General features: G+C 41.3%; 1 protein-coding gene across 2 annotated transcripts in view; it reads right to left on the reverse strand.

The window, feature by feature from the left end:
- TMEM131 (transmembrane protein 131) overlaps window positions 1-12,383 on the reverse strand; it is a 221,560-nt gene that overhangs the window by 19,169 nt on the left and 190,008 nt on the right. For both annotated transcript variants that reach the window (XM_045827146.1, XM_045827145.1), the window contains exons 32-35: window positions 8,961-9,136; window positions 5,913-6,040; window positions 1,707-1,831; window positions 1,364-1,513 (exon numbers count right to left, since the gene is read on the reverse strand). In XM_045827146.1, coding sequence (XP_045683102.1) covers window positions 1,364-1,513; window positions 1,707-1,831; window positions 5,913-6,040; window positions 8,961-9,136 — 579 coding nt within the window. The remainder of the gene's footprint in view (window positions 1-1,363; window positions 1,514-1,706; window positions 1,832-5,912; window positions 6,041-8,960; window positions 9,137-12,383) is intronic.

Raw genomic sequence — 12,383 nt, forward strand, 5'->3', positions numbered from 1 at the left:
ATAACTTTTCCACTTGTTGCTCTTCCTCTTCCCCTTCTGGTACCCCTATAATTCGGATGTTGAAATGCTTAAAGATGTCCTGGAGGTTCCCATGCCTCTCCTCATTTTTTGAATTCTTGTTTCTTCATTCTGTTCTGGCTGGTTGTTTCTTTCTTCCTTCTGGTCCACTCCATTGATTTGAGTCCCAGTTTTCTTTCCATCACTATTGGTTCCCTGTGTGTTTTCCTTCATTTCATTTAGCGTAGCCTTCATTTTTTCATCTAATTTGCGACCAAAATCAACCAATTCTGTGAGCATCCTGATCACCAGTGCTTTGAACTATGCATATGATAGGTTGGCTATCTCTTGGTCACTTAGTTGTATTTGCTGTGGAGCTTTGGTCTGTTCTTCCATTTGAGACATTTTTTTTTTCTTTTCTTGTTGAGTCTATTATGTATGAGGGGAGCCTTAGGTGTTCACCAGGGTGGAGCCGTGTTCGCTGGGTTGTGATGTGTGGGGGCAAGGTATGAGAGGATACAATGGCACTTGCTATACTCTCTGTCGGACTTCAGTCCCTTCTGCCACTTCCCCCAAGCAAACGGGGCCTTTCTGGTGCTGATTCCCGGGTGGGTGGGCTTATGTGCGTTCTAGGACCCTGTGGGTCTCCTCAAGGAACTCTCTCATGAGGCTGGGAGTCTCTCCCTGTGCCTCAACCTGCGCAGGTGTTTTCATTTGGTGTTTTGAGGCTTTATTTCCCCAGGCTGGGGCCCTGGGCTGTGAGGTCTGTCTCACTCCCCAACTTCGCCTCGTTTGTCTGCACAAGAATGTGGGACTGCTCGATCAGCCAGAGGCCCTGCGCGCCTCACTGGGTCTGCCCGCTGACACCTTGTGCCTGGGGCCCGTCAGATGCTGCCTTTTGCACCAGGGTCCGCAAGCCTTTCCTGGGATCCCTCTCTGCCCAGTGCCTGACTCTGTCCCCCCTACGGGACTGGATGCATGTGTCTAACTCCTTGGTTGTCGGACTTCCGTACATTTCAATTTTCTGCCTGTTCTTTTTTTTTTTGTTTCTAAATTTTTGTTGTCCTTAATTTGGTTGTGCGAGGAGGCACAGTGTGTCTACCTACACCTCCATCTTTCCATTTTTAAAAATTTTTTAATTTTTTTAAAGATTTTATTTATTTTCAGAAAGAAGGGAAGTGTGGGAGAAAGAGAGGGAGAGAAACATTAATTGGTTGCCTCTCACACGCCCCCAACTGGGGACCTGGCCTGCAACCTAGACGTGTGCTCTGACCAAGAATCGAACTGGTGACTGGACTGCCTTTTAAAACAATGCATCCTTGCTGAGTTGTCATGCTTAGAGTGATTCCCAAGTTGTCATACTTACAGCTGCCAGGTTTGTGAACTGGCACAGAATCCCACTCTGGCGGTGGAGAGTCTTTTTCTCCCTCTGAGCTACTGGTGTTGCCTAGTTCTTGACTATTTGGGAGGAACTTTGCTAGGGCAGATGGCCTGTTATCCACTACTTTATTTGCACCTACACAGAAAGGAGAAAAGAAAGTTGTTAATGGACAATGACTCATTTCTTTTAGGTCTACTTCAATGACTCCTCTAATGTGGAAGAGAATACAATCTTTTTACATGACTAATAACTGTAACTGATCACTGGTAATTCAGAACTGTTCATAAAACCAATCATGGAGGTATCTGTATGACCAACAGCAAAATACCTTTTGTTTTCTGGCAATTCCGTGATTTGGAGCTGCTTGTCAATGCAGTTGGGAGAGTGATCTTGGTTGGGAGGTTCTTCCGCTGTTTACTTTCTAATGAGGGAGGGTATGGCAGCTCTAAGCAACTGAAAGACAAGCATGGAAGTAAAATTCAGATTTGTCCTGTTTTTGTGGGCAGAGAAGTCACAGACTGCTTTGCACTTTCAGTGCATGTTTGAGGAATCTGGCTTCCTGAGGCATTATCTGCGCCCCTCCCTGGCCCAAGGTTGAGGCTGCCTAGGAGACAGCTCAGCACTTGCAGACACCTCCTTTGCACTCTGAGTGTGGACAACGAATGGTGAGAGCCCCTGCCTCAGGTAATGGGCATAATGCCATTAGCAGGAACCTGCCATTTGGAAACTGTTGAATATCTCCCAATAAATACACTACTACTGGGGTTCCTGAATGTAGAGATTCAGAAAGGTCAAGGTTCTGCTATTCAGAACCCTGAAGATGTGTTTTATTGTAGAAACTATGGAATGAACTGGGCTATCTAGATTCTCCCTCCTAGAATGCAGCTAATCCACACCAGATTTCAGTGTCAGAATGGTTTAAACCTTCCATATCCAATGGCACATGCAGTGCACTCCTTCCTCTGAAGGTAAGCAGATGACAGAATAAAGTATGATTTCATAAATAAATAAATAAATACATACATTTTAACGAAGGCTATTTACAAACATATAAGGTAGTAGGTCAAAGATCATTTTATTTTCATTCTTTTGTCTATATTTCACACATTTTCTTTTTTTAAATTTTATTTTAATCATTGTTCAAGTAGTTTTCTCCCTTTTACTCCCAATCCAGCCCACCCTCCCAACTCTCCCCACTTCCCTCCCATTTCCACCCCCACCCCAGTTTTTGTCCATGTGTCCTTTAAATTTGTTCCCGTGAACCTTTCCCATTGTCCCCTGCAATTCCCTCTTCTCTCCCCTGTGGTCACTGTCAGCCTGTCCTCTATTTCAGTGTCTTTATTTCACACATTTTCTATCATAAATAGGTATTATATTTGGAATTAGTAAAATGGATTAAAAAAATCCAAAGGGTCTCAATTACCCCCCGAAAAAGTTTTAGGCAGGATAACAAACTGACTTAAGAAAATACAGTTTTATAAATCTGTCTTTTTGCTTCTGACAGGGTTACTTGAAAACTCCATCTTTTTAAAAAACAGAAGCTCCCATTACACAGACACCCACCTAGTCCTCTTGCAGTGGGTGAGTGTGAGTTATTTTTGTCAGTGGTTTGTAAGTGGTGTGGGTGAGGGCTGTCTATTTGTACAAAGCTTAACTCTGTGCCACTGTAAAATTAATTGGTTTTTCAGAAAGAAAGTGCCAGACAACTACTTTATTTTTGCTGATTCATACTTTTCTAAATTAAGCCAAATGATCTCTATTAAGAAAACATTTTTAAGGGTTCTGAATACATGGATAAGGGCCAACTTAATTTAACTGATTATTTGTGAAAGGGAAAAACCAGAAAGGTGTTTCAGATGCCAGACTTTGTTTTGAATCAATCCATGGGATAGGCTCCATGCAGGGAGGCAGGAAGCCAAGGGCAAGGTCAGGGTTTCCCTGTGTTGATGTGTCGGGAGGCTGCTGTGTGGAATGTGGTGTCAACCACCTGAGCTGTGTGGGCTATTTGAGCAGATTATAGGAGAGTAATCATTGTGCTAACTTTAGATGATTACATTTGCTTTACAAATGTAAAATGTTGATAAACAATTAGAAAACAACAGGATGAATAGATAGCTGGTATCCTCAATCAGGGTTTCCTAGGCCTTTCTTGGTTCTCTAGAAGTCCCGACTCTTACTCCCTGGCATCTCTGACCTACAAAAGTCTTGTGGAGGTCTGCAGGCCCAGTTTGGCAGGGTTGAAGCTGGGAAATGAATGGACCAGAGCCCTGCCATTGCAGCCCAATGATCCACACTCCTCAGAAGCAATTTGGTGAAGTTAACTCTTGGGAGTCTGGTAGCAGGGGATGTATTGGCAGAGACTGAGGCATCCCTCTCTGGCTTTCTCTTTTTAAAAACCGTGCATGACAACTCTGGGGTGAGGAAGGTTTGGGGATAGAGGGATAAAACAAAAAAAGAAAAAGAACTCATGGACACAGACTACAGTGTGGTCATTGTGCGGGGGATGGGTAGAGGTAGAAGAGGGTTGGGGGGTTAAATGGTAATGAAAAAATACAAATAAAACAGTTCAAATACAAAAAATAAAAATAAATCTCATAAAAAATAAAAGAAAATGTGTATATATTTCCTCCAAATACAGTAAAACACTGAAAGCACTTCTTGTTACATGAAAGGCATTTCAGGTATTACCAATGACAGAGCCACAAGTAACTGATTGCACCTGAACAGTGCAAGGCGTGTACTACCCTAATTCAGCACAAACAGGAAATGGCTCTATTCAGAACGGCTTCGTTGCTGGTTATTAAAAGAAGTCTCTGTTTAACTCTGTACTTGATTGATTTACTCATGAATACTGACTCTCAATACTTTTATTTTTATCCCTGAATTCAGAAAAACACAAAACAAGATCTGTGAGTTGAAGAAATTAGATTGAGGAGATTAGAAGACTAAGGCTGCATGTGGATTTCTCCAGTAACAGAGACAATTTAAAAAGGTAATTAGAGTGCACTGCTTAAATTGTTTTTTGGCAATGGTTTCTCTCTTAGCTATGCATCAAGAGAATCTGAGTTGTCACTGTAAGTGTCCCTTGAACAGGTGATATAGGACTGTTCACTGTAGCCTGCAGTTTGCCAGAGAACTCAAAAACCTTGGCAAGATTAGTGGTACTCCAGTGAAGTCTTTTACAAACTTTTCAAAATCAAATCTGTTAACAGTCAACTTACTTCATTAAAAAAATTGAGAACACAACCTAAGTAGGGGAAGAGCGATGAGGGTGAGATTAACATGTACTATTTGTTTTACATTATCCTGTTTCAGGCACTGAGCTCAGGCACCCAGCCACAAACCGAGTAACATCCTTGTCCTGGGGTGCCAGACCGTCAGCACCAATTAGTGTTTTAAAATGATTTCTCTCTGGGGAGGTCCAAGTGTGTCAACTGTGACTCCATGTGACATTCCTTCTACCTGGGTCAGACCATTCTTAACAAATTGTGTGACTAGGTCACTCAAACTAACAGTTTGCACAAAACAGTAAATTTCAGACACTCCATTACTAGTCACTGCCATATGCTGTGTTATTCCTAAATTCAGGGACAAGGTGAAACTTCTCTGCAGTAATCACTAATTTCTTACTAGCTTTGGTTCTACAGAACAGACTACCCTGTCTAAGTAAAGCTGTGTAAAATCTAGGGAGTGAGTGGAGGTTACTAGTGTTTTGGCAAAGCTCAAGTATTAGACCCAGAAAAAGAGTTCTAGGCAAATTTTAGTGATAACAAACTATGTCTTCCTTTATTGCTTTATACCCAATTCCTTCAATTTCCTGGGTCAATGTCCACTTACCACACAAAAAAGGCAACTATTGGCTTTCATGCTGACAGCCATTTCATATGAAGAACTAGGGAGGGCATTATTAACAATGCTAAAACCAAAATCAGTTTATTAGGTAGATCTCAGGCTTAATAGAAGTATGAAGTTAATAACCCAGTAGTTTGACATGTTCATTTACTTGGGGAAACAATGCACCCCACAGGGGGTGGGGTGCATTAAGGGATGTGAAAATCCTGTCCCACAGGTCCTGGGATGGAGTTACTTCATGACAGACTTGTCTGATAGGTACTATCTTCCTCGATTACCTAAGCAAAGATTCTTCCAGGGTTTACGGCACAGAATTTTAGATTTAACTGCTGCTCTGAATTAGAAGGCAGGTTCAGAACTCTCTTTCACAAGTTAGCTCCCACCTGTGGCTAGACCACTGAGGTCTTCTTTGTGCAGAAGTGAAATGGCTCTCTGCTGGGGAATGAATTACCAACCAATAAGTTGTTACCTCTGCCTTTTATGTTTCTGATATCAAAAGCATGTGGCCATCCCTAAACGGTAAACAGTGGGCATCAGAAAGAAACCAAGAGGAATGATGTAGTATAGGGTTTTTGTTGTTCTCCCCCGACCCCCTAAAATACCAACCAAAACAAACAAAAACTTTACCTAGTTTTTACCATTCTTTTACATTACTTTATTTCTCTGCACTTATTTATCTCACCTGGGTTTCACATCTGTTGGGATTTCCTTCTTAATATTCAAGATTTTTTTTCTTTTTTGCTTCACTTGAGGCATTTCATTTTCATGTTTTTCAGCCATGGATTGTTTTCCCTTTTGCTTTTCTGTATCCTGTAAAAAATGTACACTTAATTGCTGAGAAGTACTACTAAAAATGACTGATACCGTTCTATTTGAATGCAGAGGCACAAAACTGAAGATATGTCATATATATAAAAACGATAAACTCCTTTCTTCAAATCTGTCTTAACTATTGTGCTTCTGTCAATTTTTCAGCCTTTGATCTATTATAATTGTGTTTTGGTGAGTATGAGTTATAAAGTGGCATTTTAATTTATACTCATATCCTGACAGGAGTGGGTGGTGGCACTGGCAGCAACCAATTGGTGGCTTCTTATTTTTTAGACCTAGGGAGCAAAACCTTGCCTTTATTAACAAGAAAAGTTCAGCTAGGACAATATAAACACTATAAACACTCTGGCAATGTGCCCAATCCAATGTGTCCTGAACCTAAGGACAATCCAAGCCAAGATCAGAAGTGTCCACATCCATACACTGAATGTTCACGACACTATGACAGTCAACAGAGCTATGGTGAATTAATATAAACAACTATTCACCATCAATGGGAGGGGCTTAGTTACCTATTCACTTACTCAACATTTACTGGTCACCCACTTGGTGCCAGGCAAGGGGTTACCAAGAGGGTCCAGGCCCTTCCCCTGAGGGCTGGGCTAGCAGGAGGGAGATAAATATGACAGCGAGAGATCAATCAACTTGTGCTTTCATACGGAAATGCTCACTGGCCATGACCACAGCACAGAGGAGCTGTCTCACCTGGCTCAAGTGTGAAGCATGAACTAAAAAGGCCACACCCACACTGCATCTAACCACTGTGCTACTTGACTGGTCGCCAAATGCTGTTTCTGGTCTGTGACCAGGTAAAGTGTAGAAGCCACATTCATGCCTTTTTATAGTAATTTGACACTGTTGTGGTCTCCAAGCACAGATCAGTGAACTTGTCTCCTGGACTTGGCATGGGTCTGTTCAGGTGCTGATGAATTTGCCTGGGGAGTGGCATGTGGACTGGATGCATATTCCTCGTGTGCAGTGGGACCATGTATATGACAGACTGGAAATTTTTAAAATACTTCATTCTTCATCACAGACAGTTTGATCAGCTCTGTGTTCAAGGATGCACTGAGGCTAGCCAGGGGGACAGACAGGGGAAGGACATATGCAGCCAAAGGGAATAGCTGTGGGTGTGGGGGAGTTATAAGCACATGGTGAATTAGAGTCAACCCAACAGCATCTAGCTTCACAGTGTGGTTATTAAGGGAACCTGAATTTTAACAGGTAAAAACATCATGTCAATCAATCTATATAACTGTCAAGAGTAAATAACCAGAGAAAGGGCCAGAACATCCTCCTGCTACTACACCTTTTCAGACTTATTCTGAGTTATTAAAGAAGTATTTTCTGAGCATTTGACTCATCAAGAGTTTTGTAGATGGTGAGCTCTTTGAGGATGAGAAACTGGTCTTTTGTCCACTTGTTTCCTAAGCTTCCAGCACAAGACTGGGCTCTTAGGTACTCAGTACAGACTTGTTGAATAAATGGGTAGAACAGGGCTGGAATAGACACACAAGTGTGTAATCTAGTGGGGAAGAAATTACACACACCTGGCAAACAGGTTATTCACAAAGTAAGAGCACATGGACCCTCTGGAAGAATGCTGAGGAGGGGCAATAAAAACCGAACAGCAGGGAGAAGGGTAAGAGGCTTGGAGGCCACGAGTTCCAAGCCATGTCTATATGGATGCAAAAGACAAGGAAGGAGAAAGACACTGGAAGTACAGTAACAACAGAGTGGTAAAAATTATGGCAGTGGATGCACACAGAATGCAGGAGATGGGGGGGGGCGGTCACTGGAGAGTGGTAGAGAAAAAGCTGGAAAGGCAGGAAAGAAGTAAAGAAAGCGTGCGCTGAAAATGCCTTCCAAAAGCTTATTCCTATCACTGAAATTGCTGGGATCCCAGTCTAAGATTTGTAGTCATGTGTTAGAAGGATATAAAGTATAGGATTCCGATACTAGCTATCCACTATACTGAGGTGCATGGGGCACCGCAACAAATGTGGAGGGTACAAAGGGGAAAGCAGTTGGCAAGAAAAGTAGTTACATATAAATTTTTATTTTAAAAATTCATACATGTAGATGACACTACTGGATTTCTTTAAGAAATGATTCCTTAAGTCACCAGGTTAAAACTGAAAAGAAACTTCTTGTGTACAATATTAAAGGTTATAAGCATCATTTTCAATTTGAAATATAGTTATCTAAAAATAAAAATGCCAAAACAGAATTCCACTTTCCCTTTCCATATTCCCTGTGAATATGGCTTACAACTCAGACTCTCAGACACATCCCAACAGTAACCCTACCCTCCACTACCTAACTCCCACTACTATCAGGCGCTTTGCAATATCAGTCTTGATACTGAGGACTCCGAGGAGTAAGGCAGCTTTCTTGCTGTGCTGATGGGTGCTACGCTGAGTCCCCAATTCTGGGTGAGTGCTAAAGCCTGGAGTCTTTCCCTGGGTCATGTTTCTCTCCAGGACAATCACTACTCTGCCTGGGTAGGGAGTGAGCTGCTACTGAAACCGATTGTGCCAGGAGTGGTCTTACAGGAAAAGCTCAATCTAATTAAAGGTATATTTTCTTCTCATTCTCTTCTAATACTTAAAAATCTGAAACAAATTTCATGAGCCAGAGTAGTTTCTACCCCAGAGAGCCCCTAACTTTTAAGTAGTGTTTACAATTTCTAAGTATTTTACTTTGTTAGCATGCTTCCCAATATTCTTCCTGGGGGAAAATGAAGATATTCGTCCCCAGAGCTGTGACTGTTTAAGCATGTCTGTGAACAGTGAGCACTAATCCTCAGAACATGTGCTCACATTAAATATAAAATGTTCAGGATGCATTATGAAACCCAAACAATGAGACAGCGCCTGATTGTATGATCCCTTCTTACCTCCTTGAGGAGAGGTTCTGTGTCTGGGTTGGAGGTCTCTGTGGTGGTGGAGGAGCTGTCATCGTCGGCCAAGGAGTCTTTCAGCTCCTCTTCTGGGGGCTTTCCTTTTCCCTTCTTCTCCTTTTCCTCTTGTTTTCTAGATGCTTTAACCTTGCGCTGAAGAGGTTTTCCTTTCCCTGGGTATGAAAATCAAAGAAAAATAACTGATTTTTAAATAGCTTAGAAAACACAGCCATTAAAACTTTTTTTGAAGAAGCTGAACTCTTATTAATTAAACTTTTCTTTCTTTACTTTATTCCTTAGAGAAATATTATTTAATTATTTCTAATTAAAGCTTCCAAACCATGTTTGACTTTTTGATTAGAATGTTTTAAAAATCAACTGAATTATAATTTTTGTACAATAAATTATAAATTTTTGTACACAATAAGGTGTATCTATTTTAAGTGCCCAGTTCAATGAATTTTGGCAAACTCAGTAGTTTTGACAAATCAGTTATGTCTTAGAATACCTTTTTTATACCACGGAGAGTAATATAGCTTGGAAGAGTCACAGAAGTGAAAACCAGTGGTCTTTCAAATCTATTTGGAGATGGAAGTCTGATGGTGACACAGGATGAGCGGTTCATGTGTGTTACATGAAGGGTGTTAAGAGCCCTGGAGGCAAAGCCATGCTGGTTGGGTCCAAATCCTGGCTCTTCCCTAACCAGCTGCATGATCTTGACCTCCCATCTGTAAGCTGTGGGAGGCAAGCCCTCGTGGGGTCGTAATGAAGAACTACATGAAGCCCAGAACAGTGCCTGGTACACAAACATGATACTACACATGGATAGAAAGTACAATGCAACTATAGAAAGCCCATTATTTAAAAAGATGTAGTGCTCCCAAGGCAAATACCAACCCATAACCTACAAGAGAGTGCCCACTATTTCTCAAGCTCTGTCCCATGTCCTGGGAATACAGCGGTGGGTACCAACAGCACAATCCTGTCCTCATGCAGCTTATGTTCTTGCTGGACTAGACAGCGGCAAAGAAATCCCAGTTCCAGCAGCTTGGATTATGCTGCAAACCCACTAGGGCAAGCAGGATAGGAAAGCTACGGAAGCCCCACAAGCCCCACAAGCCACAGGTTACCTCATTCTGTACACATTATTTCTAAATATATCTTTTTACAATGGTGACTTAATACAGTGTATTTAAACCCTATTTTATGGCCACTGTTAACAGGTGCCTGAGATGCATACTTTGTCATCTATAACAGGGTTGGCAGACTATGGCCCACTGGCCAAATGTGACCTGTGGCCTGATCTATCTGTAGGGCTTATGAGCAGAGAAGAACTTTTGTATTTTTAAGTGGTTAAAAAAAAAGAATATGTGATGGTGGCACATAAAGCCTCAAATATGTACCATCTTGCCCTTTACAGAAAAAGTTGGCTGAGCCTATCTAGAAAAAGTAGTAAGGCTCTGACTGACTTTCAGGAATGTCATTTTGTCACTTACTTTCACAGTGATTCTGGAGGTAATAGATTTGAAATCATTAACTAGGATATGAAGTAAAAAACTGAGAAGACTTTGTCTTAGCAGAAGATTGGCCAGCTGATTTAACTCTAACAGTCCCAGCCCACCATGACCAGCCAGAGCTCGTCTCTGCTGTGGCAGAGGGGCAAGTCTTCTCAGATTCTGTCAGTCCAATAGCTGCCACTGCTAGTCCTTCAGTCGTTCCCACATGACCAAGACCAATCCCCAACACAATTAAAGTCCCCTTGCCATTTTATAATTTTATCATGGTTAGGTTCACAGGTGAGAGGCACTACCTGTAGAAACAATCTGTATCTATGCCCTGGCCAGCTGGCTTGGTTGGTTGGGGTGTCACCCTGTACAACAAAGGTTGCAGGTTTGGTCCCTGGTTGGGGCGTATACAGGGGGCAATTAATAGATATTTCTCTCACATCAATGTTTCTCTCTCTTTCTCTACCCCCACCACCCACTTCTCTTTCTAAAAAAAAAATCAATAAACATACCCTTGAGTGAGGATTAAAAAAAGAGAAATAATATGTACTTGTAAAACCTGAAACCTTCTTCATAAAAAGAAAGGGCTAAAAATGACATATTTTTTCTTACTGCACTCAAATCTTAAAGCTAGGAATATATAAAGGAGGAAAAGAAATACTCAATAAACCACTAGAGTTAAGTTGAAAACGAGTGCAAACTATTTCATGAAAGAGTAGTTTATACTTTTTACTTCCAAATCCTCATCTTTCTCAATCTTCTGCATTTGGATTTCTGCCCCAGCTCCTTAATGATTTTGAAAAGGTGAGTAATGGCTCCTTTAACTATCAATGCCAATGACCTCTGACCTCTGGCACTTTTAATTCTATAGGCTCCTCTATTCTACTGGACACTGTGAAATGTCCCCTCTCCACCATCCATCCCAACATCCTCCTCCTCTTCTGGCATAGTGATTCTTTCAATGTTTTTACTGCTTTTTTGGTGCTGGCGTTCCCTAGACACCTGCCCTTGAAACTTCTCTTTTCCCTCTATAATCACCCTGGGAGTTCACTTTAATAAAATAAAATAACAAATTAAAAAAAAGGACATATCTCATTTAAATTTAGAAGCAGACTTCCCAAGAACTCACAGTGACTATACTAATCCTTGTCAAGTGTGTTAATTCTTTCGAACCATCAAGTTTTATTTACTCTGAAAAAGCTAAACACCCTTTTTCTTATGCAAAGAATAGGTCCACTGGGCCTGGAAGCCACCCTCCCAAGTTGTATTGCAGCTTTTTTCTCAACATGCAAAGGACTGGATCTCTCTTTCTATCATTGTGTCTGAGAAAAATGGGAGATTTACAAATGTTCACCTCATAAGTGACCAACTGCTAGACCCCACTTCATCAATAAGGAAACAGGAAGACAGCTCATGGAAGTAGACAACGATCCATCAAATTCAATTATCACGGACAGACACTCTAGGCATAATGATTTGGTATGACATGCAGCACTGAGTTAACACACTGTAATCATAAATACCCTGTTCTTAAGACATGCAGGCAGTTTCCACTTTTCACTATTATAAAATATAATGTATATAAGATTATTTCTAGATGTTAAATTTCCAGATATGAGCTCACTGGTTCAAATGATGTGCGCATTATTTTATTTTTATGGCTTCTGACATGCTTCAGAAAACTTGCTGCTTTCCATAATTTATGAATATACAAATTTATTTAAAAAATGATTTGAGAGAGAGAGAGAAACATTGGTTTGTTGTTCCACTTATGGATGCATTCATTGGCTGATTCCTGTATGTGCCCTGGCCAGGAAACCTGCAACCTCGGCGTATCAGGGCAGTGGTCTAACCAACTGAACTACCCAGCCAGGGCCAAGCTTCTTTTCAACTAATTCACAGCTAACGCTGAGAA

This window comes from Phyllostomus hastatus, unplaced genomic scaffold, assembly GCF_019186645.2.
Source record: "Phyllostomus hastatus isolate PE091 unplaced genomic scaffold, TTU_PhHast_1.1 phas_scaffold_78, whole genome shotgun sequence".
NCBI classification, from domain to species: Eukaryota; Metazoa; Chordata; class Mammalia; order Chiroptera; family Phyllostomidae; genus Phyllostomus; species Phyllostomus hastatus.